This window comes from Tyto alba, unplaced genomic scaffold (genome assembly GCF_018691265.1).
Source record: "Tyto alba isolate M040663 unplaced genomic scaffold, T.alba_DEE_v4.0 Super-Scaffold_6, whole genome shotgun sequence".
NCBI classification, from domain to species: Eukaryota; Metazoa; Chordata; class Aves; order Strigiformes; family Tytonidae; genus Tyto; species Tyto alba.
In genome coordinates this window covers 3860074-3885974 of record NW_024881327.1, presented here as the reverse complement: position 1 = coordinate 3885974, position 25901 = coordinate 3860074, and the positions used below count along the sequence as shown (strand labels likewise).

General features: G+C 36.3%; 1 protein-coding gene across 5 annotated transcripts in view; it reads left to right on the top strand.

Annotated features, from left to right (window-relative positions):
- Positions 1 to 25901, top strand: part of TLL1 (tolloid like 1) — a 141110-nt gene that overhangs the window by 63787 nt on the left and 51422 nt on the right. For all 5 annotated transcript variants that reach the window (XM_042808323.1, XM_042808322.1, XM_042808321.1 and 2 more), the window contains 6 exons: positions 1437 to 1517; positions 3759 to 3911; positions 5883 to 6000; positions 17318 to 17496; positions 19319 to 19424; positions 22361 to 22485. In XM_042808323.1, coding sequence (XP_042664257.1) covers positions 1437 to 1517; positions 3759 to 3911; positions 5883 to 6000; positions 17318 to 17496; positions 19319 to 19424; positions 22361 to 22485 — 762 coding nt within the window. The remainder of the gene's footprint in view (positions 1 to 1436; positions 1518 to 3758; positions 3912 to 5882; positions 6001 to 17317; positions 17497 to 19318; positions 19425 to 22360; positions 22486 to 25901) is intronic.

Sequence of the window (25901 nt, the reverse complement as noted above, 5' to 3'; positions counted from 1 at the left end):
TTTGTTCAATATTTGTTTGGAATCTTTAGCTGTATGGCTTTTTTTTATAAGATGAATGTTAACATGAGAGATAATTACATTAGTGGATGATCAATACAAGGAATGGAATTGTTATATTCTCTGTAGTGTATATTATAGTTACCATATAACTTGTTAGAAAGGAATGTGTTGAACTATTACCTCATCTATCTAAAATGTTTTAAAAAATTTGGAAAATTTTTCTCAAGGGAGCAAGCAACTATGTGACAGTGTAATCCAAATAATTAGGCACATTGTTATTCACTGAGCAGCCACACAAACTCACTTGCCTTATATGGAATTTTCTCATCTGTAATATGATTTAAAGTTGTTGTTTAATAAATATATTTTCCACATATATATTGAAAGTTTTTATGGGAAGTTGGGAAAGGTCTATTGAGTGGTGGTTGGAGGTTTCAGTGGTCCTTTTATTTCTATATTTTTACTTTTGCTGTTGTAAAAATAGTTTTCAAATTTTTGTCCTATAACAGATATTGAATTTCAACCTACTACAAACTTATGAAAATCACAAAACTTTCTGAATAATTCTGAATGATTTATTGACTGATACGGTATTATCAGTGTTCTTTCTTCTGGTTTACTGGTGTTTGCAAAGGCATTTGCAGCCACAAAAAGATCATATGTGAAGAGGGTATGTGGCAGATGCATCAATTTTACTCAGTAAACCTGGGGATGCATTGCATTTCTGTAAATGGCATGGTAAATGTTAAATTAAACTACTTAATAGCTTAGTTTTTCTTGCTCTTTGCTGAAATGACACAGAGATATATATGCCTGCAAGGTCTTGCTGCAATACATACCGGCATGTGATGTTTCAAAGCCTTTAGAGTGTTTTGATGTCTATTTTCATGCTGACAAAGAAAACCAAATCTTTCATGGTAAAATCAGCCCCATTAAGTTTGTATCATTTTTGTTGTTTTTTTTTTTTTTTCTGATGAAACTTTGGATGTTTGCTTTCCCTCTTTCCCCTCCCTTGCAATGAGAAGATTATGGCATGCATTCAGAAATTTCTGTGAGAGTAAGGCTTTTAGCTGTCAATCAATATGGCTCTGAGGATGTCAAGGTCACCAGGAAAAAAAAAAGCTCCAAATAATAATTAGATGATGTAAGTGCCATGACTTGTCTGAATAACAAAGACATGTTGTCTTACATTCTGGAATGCATATTAGAAAATTTTTCAGCTAAAAATGTGTTTTTATTCCATTGTCAAGAATACTTGAAGAATTTGTATGCAAGTCATTGAAGAATGTTAAACTTCCTTCAAGACACATTGCAGTTTTTACAGGGTATTTTCTAATCTCTCCAGGCTGTATAGTTGCTATATGTGTAAGATTCCATGTTTTGAACTTTTGTAAAATTACTATTTTTTTTTCTTTTTTTTTTTTTTTTTTTTAAAGGTGGCTTGGGAGAGCATGGAATGTCAAAAAAACGAGGTGCCCTCTATCAGCTTATAGACAGGATAAGAAGATTTGGCTCTGGTATTTTCACTGTTTAAATTAGCAGGTTGCCTGATGTGAGAATGTATCATGAACGTTAATGATAGTACTACTTTCTGTATTACTATTGACATAAACAAAGTATACACTAACTAGTAGAAGAATAGTAATGAAGACATTAGCTCTGTTGCATTTCCTTAGAGATCTATTTCCAACGTCAAATCTGGAAGCTAAAATCGGTAGTTTTAAACTTGCTATTAAAAGTTCCTTAGCTTTTTCATATGGCTGTGTTCACATTTATCAGTTCAACTGATATCAATACAATGCCTTTTCAGTACAGGTAGGCTATGTTGCACAGCTGCTAACTCCATGGGGTTTTTCTCTGGATCATGTTGGGGCATTCTGATGATTTATACTGTGTTTGAAGCATTTATGGTGTGCTACATTGAATAAACACATTTTTATACTAATCATACGCCTGTCAGTTTGAACGTAGTTGCATTCGGCAGGCTATATAAGTGGAATCCCCACTAATACTAGTTGAGTTTACTCACCATATTTGATGCAAGGAGACGTGACTTTAATGTCATGAAAGTTCATCCTCAAAAAGGAAAATATGTGAAACTCTATTGTAATCACACCACATTATGTCTAAATTCATCACTGAATATCTTGTAAGATTAACTAGTGCACAGTAACTGCCTTCGCAGATGTGCTCCGGAATTTAATCTTAATTCTTTATAAGAGAATTACAATTTTGGTATTGCATAAATGCTTGTTATTTTTTGCATGCAATTTGGCATAAATTTCTTACTTCTAGTTCAAAAGAAAGTTGATAAAAAAGAAAATTCTGAGTGGTAAAACCTCTGCATTAACAGGTGATGTCATTCACTAATGACTGCATATTAAGTGTAACAATAGTGTTTCCTCTGAAAATTCTACGTGTATTGTAGACTGTTGCGTAATTCTCATTTACACATTTAATTACAAGGATGAGTTAGTTGCTTTACCTGAATGGGTTTTTTTGAACCCTGACATGTTCTATAAAATTCCGGCTATCACTGAAGTTACGCGTTAGTTGTTACAAAGGCAAGATTTTCTTCCTCTGTTCCAAGAGCTTTCTCCCTGCCTTGTGCTGTAGCTTCTTCCCTTTCTTCCTCCGCTGCTCTCTGAGCCCTGGGGCCATGCCAGGACACCGTATGGTGATCCTGACCTGGTATTCTCCCTGGTTCTGACGTAACCATTAACACTTGGGTGGGACTGGCATCACAGGGGGTACTCACAGAGGGGAGATGTACTCCTCAATGAGAAATAAGACTTCAGCCCCGCAGAGTAGGATTTCTTGACCACCTTTCGAGTGATCTGTTTTAATCAGCTGCCCTAGTATGCTTGCTGACTTATACACTGCTTTAGAAGAAGCACATATTGCGGTGTGCAAGTCCTTGTCTAATAATTAACCTCTTCTGTTGTCACAGTAAGTTTCAGATGATTTGGGAAAGATTTGCCTCTAGCAGGATGAATGGTGGTAATATCTCTGAACGTAGACGTTTTTTGATCCTGTAAAGAAATTTCAGCCATAAGTAATGCTTATCCATAAGGTTCCAAAAGGCCATTTATGAAAAATGTATATATGCATCCTGAAGTGTTGTAGGGTTACTATCAAAATGAAAGTCACATTTTCATCTGAAAATGTATCTACCGGTAATGGTGATGGAGATTGGAAGAAGTGACCCACTGTGACTTTTTCCATGTGTATACGACTTTGCAAATAATTTGTCTGGTTTTCCTTGTATTTTCTGATAACAAAAGCCAATCTAATAATTTAAAGGCTTCTTTCTGTCCACTGCTTTAAGGGTGGTCATGCACTTGCTTTTTCCAGATCTTGCAATAAAAATGAAAAGGACAGTGAATACCCTGATTACTTTAGGTCTGTCCAAAGTCTTTCCTCCTTTGCTGGAAAAATATTACTTTATTAAAAAAATTAAATACACAGAGAATGTGATTTTTTTTTGAAAAATTATTATTATTAAATGATAAAATTTAAATGCAATTATGCAGTGTGCCTTCAAGTTGATAAATATATGTGCAAATTGTTACTGTAGATATATTTGAAAAAATGAAGATTTAGACTTTCTCAGACATCTAAGTAATGATAGACTGTTGCATAACAGCAGTGTCCTACTTTTAAAGAAATAATCTGATTTTGACCTGCTGGAAAATAATTGTTCTCTTTTTGTGTGTGTGTGTGTGTGATCTCATTCAGTGTCTTAATTATCATTACAGGCTTTGAGCAAAATAATACATCTAAAGGAAGAACTGTTATAAAATTCTCAGGGAAAAATGAGAAGAACCGATTTCCCAGAGCTGCTACATCACGAACAGAAAGAATATGGCCGGGGGGTGTCATTCCATATGTCATTGGTGGAAATTTCACTGGTAAGCTTTGTGCTTTGGATGGAGAGAAAGAATATGAATTTTTCAAATTGTCATCTTTTTTTTTTTTTTTTTTAAAGTCAAGTCACACTGTGGAAGCCGATAGAAGGGTTTTTGTTGGATCAGGCCTGAAGTACATCTGTTCTGAAAATATTAGTCATACCTCAAAAAATTGTTCCTAAAAGCAAGCTACATAATCAAAATGTATGCTTTAGAAAGGGAAGGCTCTTTTTCTTTGCCTAATATTTCTTGTTGCATATTTGTTTTCAAGAACCCAAGTAACAGAATGTCAGAATATCTGTAGTGGTTTGTTTTGTTTTGGCTTTTTTGGCTTTTTTGGCTTTTTTTTTTTGTCGTTGCTTTTAAAAAAGTCAGATATTTAGCACAAGAATATAACTAAATTAACTGGTGTGACGTATTCTGCTAAACTGATTTCAGTCTGACTTAAATGTGTTTTGTAATTCCTCAGTTTGGTTTTCAGAGGGGTAGGCAAGACATTATATATAAAAAGAAGAAAGACTGACTGCAAAATAAATAGTATTGTTAGCAGAAAACTGTAGAAAAAGTTTAAAACATTTGTTATCCGTAAAAACTGTAAATGGATCAATATCAATGTGACTGTAAGAGGTAATTTAAAACAAAAAGGGGGAGGCAGAGAAAACCAAAGATGGATGGGAAAAGATATGTAATAGCATCTTATTTATTGTGCACAATAATACAGGGAACTGAAAGAAACATGCAGATGCTCACACGCTGTATGCATATGTAAATGGAGAAATCAGTCATTCCTTTCAAACTGACAGTTACACTCAAACTTTTAATTTGAGTATTTACATAGTACTCTACCAAACGTACCAAACAATTTACCTTTTTCATAATGAAAGATAAATTCTAAAGCTTGGAAAACATCGATTAAAGATAAAAGGGCAAGATGAGATGAAATAACCTTAAATTTTTAGGATCTGGAATTTGGACTTGCTATCTGTTTTTATGAACTCTGGGTTTTTTTTTGTCTTTAAGGCTAAAAAAGTTGTTTTGTTTTGTGGTTTTCTTGTTTTTTTTTGTTGTTGTTGCTGTTGTTTTTTTAAACTGTCCCCTGCTGTAACATGCATCTTTGCAAAAATCTGCAAGGTGGATGCATTTCTGCTGTCAAATTTGTGACAAATAACACCCTACTTTGTGGATTTCCAGCTCAGAAGCAATACAGCTATATTCCCAGATGCTGCCTCTAAGTTAATAAGCCTTGTCTTTTGTCAGGCAATGAAATTACATTGCTATATTATCTGAAGTATTGTATACCAGCTGGCTTTGTGTTCTGTGGGGAGAGTTGGCCTGGCTGCTTCTATATCTATAGTTTTGGTTGTTTCTAAATGTGTTTCTCATTTTTAAAACAAATATCAAGGTACGCTTAATATTGTACCAGATTAAGAATTTCCCCCTTTTGATGAATCATTTGATTTCTGAAAGATTTTGATGCAAAGAAGTGCAGACTAGTTCCTGTTGAAGACAGCATTATTAAAATCTTGATTGGTATGCCTGTTTACATAGTGTAAGTTAAATCGGTTTTCAGATCTGAAGGCTGTAGGATTTTTTTTTTTTTTTTCCCCTTGTATGGTCCACTCAATGATTTCACCTGGGAAATTGCTTAGCAAATGTTATGCTACTGCAGGCACATAAGCAACACTATATTTCTTCTGCTGTCTTCCTCTGGTGTAACATAGCTGGGCCTTTTATTGAAGATTTTACGTAGAGTGTGTCAGGCAGTAGTGGTCCCCTTGCAGGCAGATATGTTATGATAAGCTGATGGTCTGAGTATCCCTTTAATTGGAATCTGGCAGTAAACGGGACTGCTGGGACTCCTTCCAGGCCAATATTCCTAGTATTCCTAGTATTTCTAGTATTGAAATGTGATTTTAAGGAACAAGACATAGTTAGAAAAGTCTCTTATTTAATATCATACAATTATTCTTCCAGGCACTCAGCGCGCCATGTTTAAACAGGCTATGCGGCACTGGGAAAAGTACACGTGTGTTACATTTATTGAACGAAGCGATGAAGAAAGTTATATTGTATTTACATACAGACCGTGTGGGTAAGTGTGTATGTATGGTAACAGATAACTGGCTTTCACTGTTTGGCCATGTTTGTCAGCTTTGCAGTTGTAAGTGAATACGTACTTTACATGAAAATGAGTACATAGGTACTGCATTTAAATGATACACGTGTTCTGCTTGGCTTTAGGTTCATCAAAAGCAGTATGTATAGTAAATTTTTATGTATAGTAAATTTATCTATTTCTAGATAAAACGATCTTGCTATATTTAAATAGATAGGACACTTTTATATTTGGCTTTCTTTCATGCTTTTAATACTTGTATGTATTGTTCTAAAGATATTCCAGGTGTATCGCTTGTTTATTCTTAACTTTCTCCATGTCACATGTTTACTGCTGAATTATGTACGGGTATCTAGCCCATATTCCTTTTCCAGCTTAATTGTTGTTAATTGTAATTTTAACTGTATTGTTAGACTGTCCTTGCCCAGATTTTTTTAACCACCAAATTCATTACCACTTTGAAAATTCCTTCTTCCAGATCACTGATACATAAAAATGAACAAAACAAGTTTTATTACTCATTAGTGCAGCTTTCCATTCATCACCATGTTGCACCTTCGGATATTTCTGCTCACAGATGCCTCAGTTATCTATGTTTGTTATTGATTCCACTCAGAATACTTAATTTCATATAGTGGTCAGTGAGCTTCCTGAGTGCACCGTGTTCATTTTCCAAGAAGAGTGCTCATTACCTGTGGAAACATTGCACTTCTGATAGTCACCTTCTGTTTGGGTTGTAGACTCCACAGTGAACAGCTCTCTGTCTTGCTGACTTCCTGAGCAATGAACACTTTGCATGCCTACTTTTGAATTCTTATGGGACAGAGTTGTGAAAAGAAGTTTTAGGACCTCCTTGCATTGTAGGAATGATCCTGAATGTACTTAATTATAGTCCATAAAATTACATGGAGACTTATCTGTTTAAATTACCCCTGCCATTCTTCTTAAAGCATATGACAACATAATAAAGCTCACTCCTAGGCTATTTTAAGAAAGGCATCACCTTTGTCAATTGCAAGTCACAGATCCTTGCAGTCAGAGAGCTTATTCTACAGGAACCCCTGTGAACTTGCCTGTCATGTTCTTGTGCTCCTGTCGGTCTGCTGTAGAGCCCGGTTAGAAACAGTGCTAAATGAAATGGACTTTTGTTCTGACCCAGCACAGCTATTATTTTAGTTAACGATGCAGTCCACAAGATAAGATTCAGAGATGCTGATGTACAGCTGGAAGAGAAATGGGAAGCAGAGAATTATCGTGATGGTTCCCTGCACTCAGAAAGCAATGTGAATTTAAACAGAAGAGTGCAAAAGATATAAGTCGTCTCAGGCACTTTAGAAAGAGAAGTATGGTGATATCTACAGAGGTGTTTGGTTTCATGAGAAGTAAATTCTACAACTTCAATGTGCCCAAAGCCAAATGACAGAAAATCTCTCCAGTCAAAGCACTGTTCCTTATGCTGGTTAGTGCTTCATGAGATTAAGTCACTTTAGGGTGAAGGCTGGATTATAAGCAATTCAAACCAGAAGGTTGAAATACACTCAGTACCTACCTTCAAAGTCAGCGCTATCCTTTACAGTTAATGTTGGTTTATTGGTGGGTACTTTACAAATTACAGATAATTTACAAAAGCTGTAACAAGTTTAAAGTAAAACCAAGGAAGAGTGTGCCTATGAACAGTTCACCAGTGATTAAAAAAACCAAGCTAACCAGAAAGGGCAGTTGAATGACTTTTCTGGGGGTCCTAAGTCCATAAGCCATTTCAGGAAGAGCCAGATAAATAAGAATGTATGTTCTCTGGGTGAATAGGAACTGCTGTGCACTAACCGCCAGCATACAGTGCTGATGCAGGATTTTCCATGGAAAGAACCCAGACAAAAGTGACACCAAACCATCTGCAAACACTTTCTGCTACATGGCCAGTCACATTGAAATTTATCTCAGTTCTTTCCCATAGCACCCTGCTGTGTTGGTTTGTTTAGCACATTGTGTCATTATTGTTTGCAGTACCATGGCAGCTAGTGTTCACAGATGAGGGAGACTTTATTGTATTTAGCGCTGTTCAAATTAAAAACTGAATGATAAACCCTGCCCCAAAGAGCACACAGTCAAAACATAGCATATTTAATGAAACAGAAAGTGGATATAGTCATATATGTAGAAATTCAGGTGGCAGTATCTACAAATGTCTCAGATGACGGCATTAGCACACTAGCAAGTGAAGTGTTATTGAGCCTTTGTAAACATTAAGGATATTTTGAAGGAGCATAATGCATTACTTCTTGCAGCAGTTCATGGGAAGCTCATCCCAGAAGGGCAGTGATAAAAAAAGCATATTTGAAATATAGCAGCTGGTTATCAGGGATGCATGACCTTCCTAAAGTTGAGAGTATATATCAGCAATGAATGAGAGATAGGTTTTGATTATCATAGTCTTTTATGACTGCCAGGGATCTCAGAAAGCTGTCTAATGTATTCTTAAGATGGAAACAGCTATACCTAAGTCATTGTTGATATATACTTGTCTAACTTGTTTAACTTGTTTCTAAAAAGCTGCAAAAATTAATACTTCACAGCTTGCTAGAAAATGTATTTTTTCAGTATCCTTAATATGGGAAGTGTAGGAAGTCAGGGGAAGTATTTTTGGTAATAGCTAAACCAAATATTTCTGGCTGCAATTAAAGTACATTAACTTTTTTTCCTGCTCACCATGGCCATAGAAAATAAATTATTCCTCTTTCTTTTTCGAAGGAATCTATTATATACTTTGAGAATGTTATGTCCACCCTCTGTCCTGTTTTCTTTTAGCCCAGAAAATGCCTAATTCACGTAATCTGTCCTGGTAAACTGTGTTTTCTAGTCCTTTGATCACTTTGTTATTCTCTTTGATATGCTTTTCAGCTAGTCCACATCTTTCTTGAAATTGAGGACCCAAAACTAGGGTGTATTTGTCCAGATGAATCACTACTTCTGCTGAGCCAGTGCTAGAGCTGATTCATTATATCTTGTTATTATATCATATCTTCTTCCACTTAGGTACCTAAGCATAACGACTCCCTTTCTCAACAGCTACCACATTCATCCTGTGATCGGTTGGGATGTGACTCCCAGTAAGAGCCGGAGTTCTTTCCATAGCACTGATAGCCCATCACCGGTTCCAGTGTGTGCCATGTTTTGTACCTCTCATGTCACCAAATAATTATGTATTTCCCTTTGCAGACCTCTTTAGTCTGTTAAAGGCACTATCAGTTCCAGGCTTGTCTTCATGGTATTCAGCAGCTTTTTCTCAGACTGCAAGTTTAAAGAGCATCTTCTCTATCTTCACTTCATATAATATTCTAACTAGCTTTATACCCATCTTCATATCAGAGTTCTCTAATTTGCTTATGGGCAGCTTGTGTAGAAAACATCAAAAGCTTTACAGCTGGATCCCTCCTTCCCATCAGAATAATTTCATCTGTTCCAGTCTTAAACTATAATTATTTGTCATCACGTCTTGTTTATTTAACCTGATTTTGAGAACAGTTAATTATGGAAATATTGTTTCTTAGTACAGCTGAAGCAGTCACAGTAGTTTGAAATTTTGCAATTACCAATAGTCTTTTGTACCCATCAGCTGCGGGTGTGAGAATAAGAATATAGTATTAAGAATATAGTACAGTGTTTATGATTCTTCTACCAAAGCAGTGTACATTGGCATTAACATCTATTACAGCAAATATTTATGCAGCTAGTTGATTAGGGCAAGTAAAACTCTAATCTGTAAACAGGTTCAAAACACTCTTTGTTGGCTACTGGTTCTATAGCCTTAAGTTTCTTGCTATCAGATGGGAAGTGCATGAAGACACAGTCAGTATACTTCTTTGTATGCAGAGCCAAAAAAAGGGTCAGCAAACTGGGATGGCCTCTAGTCACATGCTCTTAATAAATATTACTGACTACAAGATCAAGCTTCTTTTTATATAGTGAGACAAAAAAAGAACAATTAGTCATATTGTTCTGGCATATCAGCATGCCTTTGATCTGACTTTGTGGCAATTTTTGTTCTCCACTAGAAGACTTAAGTACTTTTTATGACAAACTTTAGATGACTTATTACAATCACTACTGTATCTTCTTGTATGCATATTTGACAAAGCTGTCTGAGATACAGGAAAATCAAATCTCTTTCCTGTGCTTCCCCAAACATTGTAGACTGAGCAGCTTCTGAATGTAATTTTTTTTTTTTTAACTTGCTAGTATATTAAATAGACATTACAGGTAAGTTTTTAAAGTTGGTGAAACAGGTAAATTCATTGCCCAAGGTACACTTTTGCAGCATTCTTTAGCTTTAAGAAGGATTACATGTTATAAAAGGTACTCAGTTACTTTTATGGAATGAGAAGAAATTCAGGGTTGTGCTAAATAATCTGTGGCATGAGGGCTGACTGATGCCCTTAGGTGGTAATTCACTGTAGCAGCTGGTACTCCTCCTGCCCCCAGCAGCTGACACAGCTTCTCTGCTGGTTGGGGCCTGGCCTGTAGGATGTGTGTGACCAGTTGCCATAGTCTAAAACAGTGCATTAACATAAACTGAATGAGGTGTGATTTATGTTAATACACTGGGATATGCAGCTGTTAACTGAGGAATGGACTCAGTTGGCCGTTCTTTATAATACTGGGGTGGTCATCTCCACTGAGCAGGTAAAGAATCAGTAGCCACTTCTGCCATCACAACAGGTCCACTTAGAATAATGAATCAGAGCATTTAATAACAACGACTGTATTGGTCCCTAACGATAAGCAAATTCATCAGGCCAGGTCATAGCCAGTATTTCCTTTGTACAGATTGAGTTATATTTGTGATTGAAAGAGGTGTTTTTCACCAAGAAAAAAACCCTCCACTGCTTCAGTAAGATTTTGTTGATGATTTTTGTGAACTACTTTCTCTTGCTTTGTGTAGCGTGTAGGTGATGATATGCCATCCTAGTATGCTTATGAAGTTCTGCAGTTGTTCATCCGCAACTTCGTACAGTCAGTGCCATGGCAAGCTGATATTGTGGTCTATGAGCATTTTTATTTTATTGCATTCTGAAGAGTGCAGATTTTTTAAAAAGTGCAACATTGACCGTACCTGATTCTCTCTTCCTTCATAAAAAATTTAAGAGCATTGTTGACAGTATCTGTGAAATAGTATTACTTAAAAGATTGAGTGCATTGTTCAGGTCATTTTACTTTCTCTCTGTCGTTCGTTTCTCTTTGCTTGCCATCATTGATCAGCTAGACCGATTAAATGGAATTAGAGATTCATAAATAGTTACTGTCTCCAACTGCTGTCTGGTGCAATACAGATTAAAGAGATGAGGAGCTTTAAAAGCTGCCAGTTGACTCAATTTAAGGGGCATGACAAGTGCTCATACAGCACAGAGAGGTCTTGGTCTTTTGGCAGACACACCTGGGGTCAAACCCATGATATTGCGAATTAATTTATTTCATAGATTTATTTATTTATTTATTTTAGATTTCCTTAGTCTTTGACTCAGTGCAGTTGTTAAAGTGATAAGAATCTTGTAGGTTAATTGGATGAATCTGGTGTGCTTGAAATGACACTCAACCTAGCAAATCTTAATGACCCTCTACGAGTGAGCACTGCTGCTGTTATTTTAAGACCTGGTGTTAATTCCAATTTTCTTTGGCATGTAAAGAAATATTCAACAGATTTGTTTATAATTTCTGTGAAGCAGTTGAAATCTGTTAAGTAACCACTGTAAGGGAATTACCGTACTCACCTGGCTTCTTGTTTTTAGGAGCAGGCCAACATTAAAAAAAATAATTCCCAATGTGTTAGGTTGTGGGTGTTCAGTGTTAGACAACTTAGAGGAATACTGTGTAAAAAACCGTAGTTATTTTTTTTTTCTTCTGAAAACATCTTTCACATGTGTCAGACAAGGCACCCGAAGTCACAACACACACTTGACAATGCCCAACTTCTCTTATTTTTTATAACCATAATAGAAAAATGTCAAAATATTTTTGCAAACACCTAAAAGTGTCTGATTTATAAAATACCACTAAAAGCTTTCAGGGGTGATCTTAAGCATCTCTGTTTTTGAAAAACAATCAACTTTTTGATATTGTTAATTGTATTTGGTAAATTAGGTATTTATTTACCATATTTTCTTATAAAACCAAATTATCTTAATAACTTCATGTGTTATACTAGCCATTTGGTTGTTCTGCTGTTTATTGTACAACTACTACTTGACCTTGTCCAAGATACAGTGCACAACCTTAAAAGGTTAAACCCTCTTTTGGTCCAAATGAAACAAAAAGGACAGTAAGAGATAGACTGTAATTAAATTATTGCTTTATTCTTTTGCCCTTGTTGTGAATAGTGTTAATAAAAGCAGAGATGGAGACATCATAGAGGGTACTATTTGGAATAATTATTTATTATTTTTTTCACTTTTTCCTTTTTCTCTATTTGTTTCCAAAGTATCACTGTGCAAAAATTATAATGAAAATCTATGGAAATTTTTAAGCCACGTATGTCTTTTCTAGTTGAAGCATTTAATGTGCCTGAAGCCAATAACATAAGCATGTTAAAAATATTGAAATTATATTAAATATTCTACAGTCTATCATCTTAACCTGTTGATTTTCTTTAAGCTATAAATAATGATTAACGTTCTTTAGTTCTGCATTGCAATTTTTCTCATAGTGTTTCCACACAGTGATAAACATGAAGACTCAGCAGAAGTGTTTGAACTGTTTTAAACCGAAGGATTCGTTCTGCCCTATCATAATTATGTGTGGTTATCCTAACTTTATTCTCATCAATCTCTTGCACTGTTACGTGTAATATTCAGATCATAAAGGTTTTGAATTACAAGTTAAATTCCAGGACTTAAACAAATGTCTCCAAGGTGTCTTTTTGCAGGATTATAGATAAGCGGAAAACTAGATAGGTTAAAATGTGTGGTTGGGCTTGGAAGGTTGTGATTAATGGCTTGTACTCAGACTGTGAGCACTTTGAGAAGTGCAGCATCGCGGGGGCCTGTGCTGGGACCTGTCCTTTTTGACATCTTTGGTAGTGTCTCACAGAGGTGACATTGCATGCCCTCATCGAGTTTGCAGATGACACCAGGTTGGGGACACACACACCAGATGATAGGTTCAGTGGTAGAGCTGCCGCCCAGAAGGTCTCAGGCAGGCTTGAGGAGCTGACCAACAGGAACCTTATGAAGGTCAACAAGGGCAAATGCAAAGCTCTACAGATGCAAAGGAAAAAAACAAGATAGGCCGGGAGCTGCCAGGTTGGGAGATAGCTCTGTGGAGAAGGGCATGTGGCAGAGAGCTGGGCAGAAACTGGCCGTGGGCCCTGGCAACAAAGGCAGCCAACAACGTCCGGGGCTGTATGAACAGAAGGGCAGCTGGTGGCTCAAGAGAAGGGGTCATCCCTCTCTACTCGCCACTTGCGAGATTACAGATAGACCCTACATCTAATTGTGGTCCCCCAGCACAAGAAAGATATTAGTAACCTCAGAGGACTTAAGCACAGGGCAGCCAAGATGCTCGGGAGCTGGAGCACTTGCTCTGTGAGGAGACGCTGAGGGTCCAGGGTTTGCTCAAGTGGAGAAGAAGAGGCTTCAGGGGGGGTGTGTCCCAGCAGCAGCCCCCAGTGCCTGTGGAGAGGGCAGCAAGAAGAGGGAGCCAGGCTCTTCATGGTGGTGCTTGGTGGGAGAACGCAAAGTAGCAGGCATAAACTGAAGAAAGAGGGAATTGGACTGGATATAAGGACTAAGTTTTTCACAGTGTGGAGAGCCAAGCATTGGAGCAGGTTGTTCAGAGGGGCTGTGCTGTCTCTGTCCTTGCAGGTTTTCAAGACCTGACCAACCCTTGTCTGACTTCATATCTGACCCTGCGTTGAGCAGAAAATTGAACTGGAGACCTCCAGAGGTCCCTTCTAGCCCAAATTATGCAAGAATCGGTTGAATTTTATCCATATTTAGTAGTCTGTAATGTGAATTTTTACAGATTGTATGCATTTTATGATTTTCTATTTTTAAAACAACCATCAGGCACTGTCAATGCATTTTACGTTTGCACAAGTTTGGGTCAGTATAGCAATAATTACCATAATGATGCAACTGACCTTAGCAGGTAGGAAGCCCTAACTCATTAAATTCACCTGATATGGAAATGGTGGCACGCTTTCACAAAATGTGGGTTATTTAACCTCATTGATTCTTGTGTTTTCTACCATTGATTTATGTAGACTGCCAAGACAAATGCCACATCTTAGTCCTTACTTCAGTGTTCAAAGATAAGGAACAATGTTTTCTAAAAGATTTGAAGTCTGGGACCTGGGAACTGTTTGACAATTTTTTTTTGACACACATAATGCAACAGTCTATGACAGTGAATTGGGAATTCTTTACTGAGGATAGATGGTCTTTAATGACTTAAGTAAATGAACTTTTCTGAGAATGAAGTTACTGCAAATTCTACTACCTTTGGCTCAGAGTACAAAGACTGTACTTCAGCATTCCCTTTCTAACTGGATGGGACAGTAAATAACACTGTGTAGGAGGTTTAAAAAAACCCCAACAAAGCAACAAAAAATCCCAAACCGTCTTAAGGATCCAAACACTTTTTTCCCCAGGGTAAGCATGATTGAATAAGAGAGTATATGAACTATGGTAGTTTTCTTATTGCACAATAGAAACATATTCAGATAGTTGAGTGACCAGTGAAAGATAAAAACCTGGATAAAAATGATATTGAAAATATCTGTAATGCTTTATTTATGTTTACATATTCACCTGTAGTCATAACATTTATTCGGCAAACATGCAGTCTGAAAAATATGTTAAACAAAACCATGTCAGCGTGTCAAATGCGAAGGTGAAATCCACTGTGGAATCACGAGATAAACTGCTCTGAATTTTTATTTTAATTCCATTTCTGCTCTCTGTTGCTCCTTTTTATCTCCTGTGCTGTATTTTTTGGTGCACATCTTAAGGTAGTTTTTCCATTACTGTTATTTATATCAGTGTTTGTAATAATATTTCTATATCATAAATACTGTAAATAGTAGTTCTGTGTTTATACAGTTTATATAGAGTGAAGGAAATAAACGGAGCAATACACAGGTGTTCTTTATTTTCTTCTGTTGTGGTGTGGAACAGTAGCACATAAGCCTACACCATTGGCAATTGCACAGAATTATAGCAGGGAGTCTGAATTGCCATTGTTTTTATTTATCTGCCCTGAAGCAGAAATATCAAGGGAAGACACCTTAAGAAATTAATGACACATGATACTGCACAACTGTAGCTGAAAGCACTGAGCCTAATTCAGTGCTCTGACCTAAAAAGGTGATTCACACCTATCCTTGAAACTATCTAAAGCAGGAAGAAAATAGTTAAATTATTTTGTGGGTAGAAATACTTGAGAACCAGTTGAGATAGCAAGGAATGATTGTAATGTGAACCATAATTTTCCCTAACAATATTTTCAAGATAGTTTCAAAACTATTGATACAACCCTCCTAGGCTGATGTAGTAATATTTTCCTCTGTAAAGTAATTGTGTGGCCTTTATCATTTTAAGATATTACTATAACTTTGGGGTATATCTAATCTTGATTTTAACCATGAGTTCAAAACCAGTATATGCTTACTAAGAGCAGGTATTGTGAGCTAAAATGCTATGGCTGTACTTCTCCAATATTCATATTTTAATATTCTAGTTGTATTAGACACTAACAAAAATCAAAGAAGACCACCAGCCAAGACTGACTGACCAGCCAGCTAACCAAAGTGAAAAGTCTCTTTGCCACCACAAAACCTGAAAAGGAGAAACAAGCAAATGTTATCTGAAGAATTTAATCCGCTATCAGTATTGCTCCCATGGCTGCTCTTCCTTTATTGCACACAGAGGCATATGAAGGATAAGATCATTCTCCACACTAGCATTGACCTCCTCAAGGACCATTCTGTTGTGTAAATGCTGCATTAGAAAACATGTTTTTTTAAAAAAAGGGGTGGAGGGAGAGGATGGAGGTGGAGGTGATCTGCTCAGTACAGTTCAATTCCACCTGACAGACTGCAGAATTTACAGAGCAGAGATGGGAAATCAGGCTTTTATTAAGGAATATGATGCTGACGTGAAATATTTAAGATCTTCAGAAGTAAGAGAATCATCTTATGAAATCTGAAATTGTCTTCCCTTTTGGTAGGATTTGTTTTACTCTCTATTTCTGCTAGCATAGTCAGGAGAATTTTTTTTAGAACCAAAAAGCAGACATCTCAGGTAAATTCTGACAGTATGAATGCTGAAAAGGACATCTCTGTTCCATAAGTTTACATTGGAATCATGGAAGTGCAGTGGAACAGGAATGAAACATGAGAGCAGCTGTGAAGCGAGGCTGTTTTGGGGTTGTTTGTGTTGGGTTTTTTCTTGTGAAAATATGACTTTCTGGGACTAAGGTTCCTATTACAAGAAAACAGGAGTGGGAGGCAAAAATGGTTCACACATATCTGGAGCATTCAACCTCCTAATATACGATTGTTGCAAAGTACATTGTATATCATCCATAGCCAAAGAAACAAAAAATGAGGAGGGATTGCACAATGGCATCACAGGATTCCGCATCTCATTCAGGATATTTTTCTTCTGTATTTTCAACTGCATGATAAGTGAATCTTTTAAAGGACTGCTATTTAATTTGCATAATTTCTGCACCCTTTATAGATGGAACTAATGAAGTAGGGTGAATTTTCAGTTCAAAATAAAGCAAACTTATCAGGACTGAGTGACCAAGAGTCTGGTGAGCGCTGTCAAGACACACAGCAGAAGTATGGTACAGAAGAAACCTTGCCTTTACTTATTCTTTCTACTTCCCTCTGCATGCCTCTTAAATGTGCACAGGCAAGAGAACAGTGATATGCATGAGTGAGATCGTACTTCTAGTCAACTTTATTTTTATTGATTCTTTGGGTGAAAAGAAGTTCCTGTGTCATTTTGAGATGCAAGGCAAAATATGACAATTCTGTTCGTAATAGCTAGCATCTTTTAAGAAGACCTTGAATTAAAAAAACCAAAACAAAACAAAACCATATATCCTTTATTAGGTATTCTGAATATTAAGATGTTCTTGAACCAGATCTAGAGTTTGTGAGACTGCAGAAATTGCGTTGTATATTGTTCTGCTAATCTTTTTTATGTATTTTCTCATATTATAACTGAATTTCCTATATAGTTTGTGGAGATATGCATGAAAACTTTAATCTATGTTTGTGTTCTATTTACAGGTGCTGTTCTTATGTGGGTCGAAGAGGAAATGGTCCTCAGGCTATATCTATTGGCAAGAACTGTGATAAATTTGGTATAGTTGTCCATGAGCTGGGTCATGTGATAGGTTTTTGGCATGAACATACACGACCAGACCGTGATGACCATGTCACCATCATTAGAGAAAACATCCAGCCTGGTGAGATATCCTGATAGGTATTTTGGAAAAAAAAAAAGTCTGTTTATTTTTGGTTTTTCCTTCATCTGTTCTACTCTCAAAACTGAACGCTGAATAGCAGAAATGAGCGTTTATGCCTGCTATTCCTCTTAGCTAGACCGATCTCAAGCTGATTCACAAATGAAATACTGCAATTAAAATATAATCTTTTCTAAATATCTGGCAAGGTATCAAGCCATTAAATAGTATTGTTTAGAAGGAGAGAAATAATAATCGTGTTCAAAAACTTTGAAGGAAGTCATTGCTCTTAAAACCCTTTAAAAGTCATGTTTCTGTGCTTGAGAAAGGAGTTTTCTTTCATAATCTTTACTGAATGATAAGTAGAAACGTGCCAATAGTATTTTAGCTGCCCAAGAGGCTTAGACCTGGAAGGTAAGATGAAGACTTTGAATCTGTGACAAAGATGAGCACTGTTCCCATGGTTTCCACATTACTCGTTCCTTACAGAGCTTGTGGCTTTAGCCAGTGACCTTGATGTTGTTGAGACAAAGCATCTGAGGAACCTGAGATCTTTAAACTGTGACTGACATCTCTTTGTCAGTCTAGCTGTTGTGCCCACACTTGTGTTGTCTGGGAGAGATGGGAGGGAACTAGGCATGTTTCATTTGCAGCATTCATAAATGCGCATGGTCTTTGTGCAACGTTTATTTTGACTTATGGGAATTTTCTGCTCAGGAAGGGGTGAAATTGGAAATTGTCCAGTCACAGCTTGGAGCATTTGTCTGTTCCTATAGAAAATATTTTAAAACAGAGTAGATTTGAGATGCAATAAATATTTGCCACCTCAACTAGGACTCAGAAGATGACTGGCAGCTGATATGTACTCCCACGAGTCTCTGAAGTCACGGAGGGGCACATGCATCCAAGCCTTCCTTCTGTTCTGTCTGTGTCATTGACCTGTGTAGATGCCATAAGTGCTCTTCCCCTATGCTTTTTTCTGTGATGGAGAAAATCAGATGAAGTGCCATTCTCAGGCTCCTACTCGCTCCTTTCAGTTGTCTTTCTGGTTTCTGGCTCAAACAACTCCTTGTGGTGTGGCATGAGCTTAAGGATCACTAAGTAGGATTAGGAAGACATGATCACCAAGACAATTGTGTTTTGTTATATTATGCAAATTATGTTGGTTAATATTGTTTATGTCACTGCATTTTTTTTAGAAGACACCAACAAGAATATGAATTGGAGTAAGAGGTGCTGTGCATCTCTTTAATACACTGATTAGCACAGTGGTCTGGAATTGTGAACTAAGTATAATTCATTTGTTCCTCTTCTGCTTTTGTTAAATTGCCACAGTTGGCTCTTGAAAATATTACTTCATAGTGTTTGTATCACTTGGGGGCTCAGAGAGTAGCCTTTGCTGAAGCAAAGTCTCTTTAATATCCAGTCTAATGAGTCTACAATGAGGACGGTTTTTCCAGGGTCTTTGCTGTTAAAATGGTTTCTTTCTGGAATAAAGAACCAAGCCAGCAAATTTTCATGGATTCTACATGAAGCACAAAATAATGTGTGGGGCCTTTGTGTAGGTTAGGTGAATGAGAATAGTCTTTCTGAATGCCAAATATAGGATTTCGATGTGTGTTTCAGAAGACATCTGCCTTCTTGTTTAATAAAATGACACGGTTATTCCCAAATGGCTAAGATTTATGAAGGTCTGTGAGTAATTAGGTTAGGATCTTTGTTGTTTTTCTTTTCCTGTTTGGTTTTTATCTTCACAAAAAAAAAAAAAAAAAAAAAAAAAAAAAAAAAAGATATTAAAGAAACTCTAACTATCAATCATTCATAGGTCAGGAATACAACTTCTTGAAGATGGAGCCTGGAGAGGTGAACTCCCTTGGGGAACCATATGATTTTGACAGCATTATGCACTATGCCAGGAACACCTTCTCAAGGTTGGAGTCTCAGGTTATACCTTTTGACTTTTAATTCTATTCCTCTCTGTGAATGCTAAAAGCTATAATTTTTTTAAGTATCCAGAAATCACTTAAAATACCCCTTGTGAAATAGTATTCTTGCAGCAGTCAAAGCACAGCTTGTTTATTTTAAGTCAGAATAATTTAATTACATTTTTAAACCTGTTCCATTTCTGTTCAGTTTCAAAGCAGCCTTTTGATCTTGCTTCAGTTCTTTAGATTGTGAGACAAGATAATCTGGAAACATCATTTCATATAATACTCACTTTCTTTTTGTCTCCACAAAAAATTTGAATTTGGAAAAGCCAAGTGAGTGAAATGGTTAGGAATTTTATGTGTAACATGATCTGTTCTCTTAAAGAGAAATCTCTTTTGATGCATAATGTCTGAGTAACCATGGATTATGCAGGTAGAACATATTATGGTATTAGGAGATCTACCACACAAGCCACAGCCTTTGCTAAGGACTGCAGTGAGCCATTTATAAGAGAGGCTGCAGCCTCCTTTCTAATGTTTGTGCAGATTGTTACTGTCATCAAAACCATATAACAAAGAGTTCTGCTGTTTTTGCTGTGGCCTGCTGCAGGTTGATCCATTCCCGACTCCATAGTAACTCATGTGGGTCTTGGTTTGAAAGTCTGCATGGTTGTGGGGAGCTGTGGAATGAGCTGTTCCCATAGGCTAGTCCTACCCTGGAGAATAAGTGAAGGAGGCGTCTTTCACCTGGTCTCCTGTTATATTTCATACCAAGTCGCAATATAGCTAATCAGTCTAAAAATACCAGAGTAACGCAAATTAAAGAAACATCAAAAAAAAAAACAACAACAAATGTTAGTTTCAAAAGTTATGCTCTTAGCTTTTTTTTTGTTGTTGTTGTCCAATTATTGCTTTTTAAGGCAAAAATACTAGACAATCTGAGACTCTGAAATAAACTGAAGACCACCAGAAAACTCACCAACCTTTGCAAATTTTGTAAAATTGTTCTCCTCAATGTAAATGGTATTATAAAAAAAAAAAAAAAAACAAAAAAACCAAACCAAAACAAAAAAAAACACAAACAAATAAAACAAAACAAAAAAAATACCAAAAGGTGTATTCAGCATACACATAATTCACCCCTGGAAGAGCATGGGAATGAGACACGAGGTAGATATTAGTCACATTGCTTAATCCAGTTACAGATACCATTACCTTAAGGAAGAGATTAGAAAAACCCATATAAATTAGAGTAATTTAACAAGCTGGAACCCCCCTGAGTCCTAAGGCAATGACAACATTAAGATAATTTGATTTGTGGGTCCTGATCTCACCACTTTCCAATCTGGCAAAAACTGATAGTGCCATGAGTAGACATGCCCTGCCCCAAGGTGAAAGAGGTGGTTACCTCATATTGTTTTAAAATAAACAGCAAACCCTTGAGGTCATGTATTGATTTGCACTGGCTTATCTTGAAAGCGTGAGTTGTACCCAGTGTGGCATATTAACAGCTGTTGTTAGACTTTACTCTCCTGGATAAGTGTCAGAAATCACCAAATGTCATAAAGTTCCAGTCACACGCAGTGATGTTGTTCATGCTGTATTAAAACTCTTGACAGGTTGTTACCATATTAAAGTGTGAAGTCATTTAAGAGAGGATTGTTTTCACATTCTTCAAAATATGAATAGCATCACTTCCAGATTGTATTAAAATCAGTGGAAAATAAAATCATCATGTATAGATAGAAACACGTTTTTAAATAATAACACGCCTTATTTCTAGAAACTGAATAATGCTGTAAGTAGTTTATTTCACTGTTTACATTAGAGTAACATCCTGAGATGATTATTTTTTTTTTGCAAAATTTCTAGTGATATACCACAAGAAAACTGCATGGGTAAAGAGAGCAGTATGTATCTGCAACACTCAAAATTGGTTAATTTATTATAATTTAAGAACCAATATATACTCATAAACAGTATTCCTAACTACAAAGATCCTTATTGTTCATTCATTTTTGGACCTACATTATGCCTGAAAATACCAGTTTTGCTTTTCAATAGTATACAAGATAGTATAAAAAAATTAAAGAACAAGAAAATACAGAAACATACTAGTCTGTTAACTTCCATTTTATGGGATATAAGGGATTTTCAAATTCTGTAACATGATAATAGAACTTAGTTCTGTACCTTACTCTTTTAAAATTTATTTGAGACTACCAAACTGCTTTGGATCATATTTAAAATTTTGAAAATTTTGAACAAAACTGCACATTTGGAACAAGTGCTTCTCTATTATGTCTAGTCATTTAGGGTAAATGTTATTAAAATCATATATGGTAGGTTGATATATTTTATTGTAAAGAAAACAGAGGCTGTCAAGTAAGCAACAAAAGTGACAGTGGCTAAAGTAGAGTTAGATCTGTTGCAACTCCTGACAGAAGAATGACTGGCAAATGTGCCTGACTTTACCTGCCCTTAGACATGCAAGTCAGCCTTTAAGACTTCCCCTAAAAATGTTATTAGAAATAGGAGCTTTGTGATTAAGCATTCTGTGATAGGGCCTAATTTATGTATTTTCATATACTTTTATATTTTTTTTTCCATATAGAAAGAACTTAACAGTAGTGACTTTCTTGTGTAGTCTTAATAGTAGTAAGAGATTTTCCTCCTGTTGTCTAACAGAAATAGAAAAGCTGATAAGTTAATTGATTTACTGAAAGAAGATTTGATAACTTTGCATAAATTTTGCCAACCTGAGGAATTTTTATGACATGTTTTCTGTATTTAAAGTTCTGCATTTTACCCTCTTATTTATGCCAAACGTAAATTCTAGATTTACAAAATAGCATTATACATTCATAAAACTCAGACAGTTTTATGACAGAAACCTGATAGGGGTTTTTGGGGTCTATTTTTATTTTTATTTTTTTTAGGGGCATGTTTCTGGATACCATTCTCCCTTCCCGTGATGATAATGGTATACGACCTGCCATTGGCCAGCGTACTCGTCTAAGTAAAGGAGATATTGCACAGGCAAGAAAGCTGTATAGATGTCCAGGTATTGCACCACAAACAAACAAAACCCACATAATAGCAACTGTTTGACTTATTGTTCAAGAGGAATGATAAATTTTTTGAGTCAGCTGCTCAGTAGTCTGATTCCATGTTGGCAACTGACGTAGACAGTTCAAGAATTGAATCATAAAAAAGTCTTATAGATAACGTCTCTGGAATGCAAAGCACTTAAGGACAGATGAACTATGAAACAACACTTAGTTTCATGACATGTCAGTCTTTGTTTTCCTTAGCTGTTGAATGACTAAGAAAGAAAGAAAGAAAGAAAAAAAAAAAGATGTTTCATATCACTTCTGGTTTGCACATTAACTGGAGTCCTTTTCAATTTGAATTCAAGTAGAATGCAGAAGGAGCAAATTAAATTATTGCAGTCAGCTCTGTACACATTGTATTTTTTGAAACTATGACAAATAACAAGCCAGGATGGCTAAATTGTAAACTCTTTTATGGATGACAGGTTATAGATCTTATTACAAAATTTCTACAGTTTTAACAGATACATTTAGTATTTAAATATATTTTGCCTAATTTTAACATCTTCTAATTTCAATGGATATTAATGTTTTATCTCAAAATAGTGTCAGGATAGAGTTGTCTATCTCAGAAATATCAATGGCAAGTTTGGAGTGAGCCACAGTCAACCCTGTGGTTCTTGTTCTCTAGTGCTAGTTCTGCAATAAGTGCTGGCAGAGCGGTGGAAATCCCAAAGCAAAAGGTTTTACTTTCCTTTCTCTAGTTATGGCTGATACCAGTTTTAACCTTTGGTGTCAACCAAAGCAGTTCAGAAGTGCCTTCTCTCAGCCAGAATTTGACAGCAAGGTCCTTGGGGGAGACCAGCCATACCAGCTCTGTGCCACATAGGTTTTATAGCCCTCCTGCTCCTCATGGGAACTAATGAACTATCAGTAACTGTTTTAAGTCAGATATATGGCTACTTTTTACCACTTGATCAATACAGAAGTACTAAAAAAGAGGGATTAGGACTGAAGTGATGGAGCTGCTTCAAATTTATATCAGCAGCAGTGGGATCTACTGAAGATCTGGGGCATCTGATGTGCATTTGAGGTACACTGTACGAGCGAAATATGCTTTTTCTTTGTGTTGTAAGTACACTGAAACATAGTCTTCTATATACTGAGAACATGCACCATGTTTCTGGGCCTGCCAAAGAAGAAACCCCTTTAACATATTTTCTTTAACAACTGTTCCTTTTGGAATAATTTTTGCTTTTTCCTTTTGGTACAAAAAGTACTTGAATAATGTCATTCTTCTTGGCAGCATTATTTCTAATAAGAGTATACAGAGACCAAGAGTTTCATAAGCCCAGAAAATACATATGTATTTTGATTATTGACAAATTTTGGAGACAAAAATAGACTATAGAATTAAAACCTATGTGAAAGTAGTTAGTACCTGATGATCACATTGACTTAAGAAACAAAACAAAAAAAAAATTACAGCATAGTCTGTACATGTACTTTCAGTCAACTGAAAAAGGCGCAATATGCTTTTTGGGCTAATGTTCAAATAGTTATTCAGAGAAAATGTCCTTTTCATTTAATTATGTGTATTTAAAAATGTGTAAGGATGAGTTATAATTTCTTTCAGCGTCTTGAAAGCCTTGCTGAAAGCTAGTTTCACAGCATTGTAAAACCACAGTTGATCAGCAGTAGTGTGCACTTTAAAAGTAAGCTATTTTTTGCAGCACCAGTGAACACAGGTCAGAGGGATAACAAAAATGAACAGTGGTTGCAGGATCATGCTCCTTTCCTGGTGCTTCTCTTCAGCAAACTTTGGGATAAAAGACATCGATTTTTCTAGCCTTAATTAGCTGAGCCAGTCCATAAAGGAGGGTGAGTTTTAGGAGAGAGAAAAAGGCAGGCAGCTCTTCTACAAATTTTAAATAACATACTATTTAATGTGCTATTTTTTTCAGTCAGTATTTTTAATAGAAGCTTCATAACTGAGTAACACAACATGAACTTAATCATCCAGTAAGGAAATAACTCTCTGAAAGTTGCACTGCCCTTGTGATCTAATAAATTTTCCAGCAAATAGTGAGACTGAAAATTCAGACATTAAGCTTTTGGTTTTATGAAAATAATCATGGGATCGTTGTAGTGTATAGCAATAAAATCCCTGACACTTTTGGTTTGGGAGGTGCGCTGCATTTCCTACTTCAGACAAAAGATGTTAATCATGATATGTTTATATGTAAACATGATAAAAGATGATAAAACAGCAGTGGATATTTCAGACATTAATAAAATCTGCATTGTTTCATGTGTTCATTTGCGTTGCCTTAAATGTAATACAATGAAAATACAAAAAACAGTAACCTAAATCAGTATTTTCTAAAGATGCACGTTCCTTTGGTAAAGGATTTTGTGATACTGTGCATGTTTCATCTGGAGTTCTAGTTATTCCTGCAAGCAGCCTCTGGTCCAAGAAGCCAGCTGCATTTTCTGGGGCCCATGGACATGAAGTTGAGCTCAGGGCTGCTGGAGAACACAGCTGATCCTCACAGAAGCAAGGCAGCTGAGCCTTCCAGGTTGTTTTAGTCGGTCAGGATGCTCAAGGTTATTATTCAGGAGAGGACTTAGTGACAGAGAAACAGTTTAGAGCTTGGTGAAGCCAAGGCATGAGATTTGATAACCATTTGATTTTCATCAGCTGAGAAAGTGCCAGGACTCAACAACCTAGCAACAGAAATTTTGGTTTGGTTTTAACTTTTTCTTAGGATTTTTGTCAAGGGAAAACATAATTGCTGATAGGGATCTGTTACATGTTAATACTGAGTTACATTGTTACGTGATAGAATAAAGAGGAGAAAGCAAGCAACTAAATTGAGGGTCCTTCCTCTGCCAACCTTATTCTGAACTTTGTTTGAGTGTCTTGGCATTTCAGAACAGATCTTGAACTTCAATGCTGGATGTATTACAATGGTTTTCAGACTGTCTAAAGGAGTAATAGAATACGTTTTCTTCTGATGCAGCTACTAAAATTTCAACACAGATCTATCTTTATACTTTTATATAGGAATCATAGTTAATGTAAAATTCACATGTAGTTTTATAGGAACAAGAGAATAAGAAAAGGAAATTATGGAGAAGGATACTCCTAGGCAGAAAGAGTGGACAAGAAATAAATGGGTAGTGTGGGACTGAATAATGGATGGGAAAGGAGGCTCACACTGGCAGGAGAAGTCAGTTCAGAAGAAGAGAAGGTGGATGAAAGAAGTTGAGCAAATTTACAAATTGCCAGTGTGTGTGGCAGTATGTGTGGCAGAGAGCAGGTGAAGGATACCTACCCTGGCTCTTTTTTTGTGCTGTCCTCACTGTTCCTCAGGCTTAACTTGCTCCCACCTCTATTAGATCAGAAAAGAGTGTTCACCTTCAA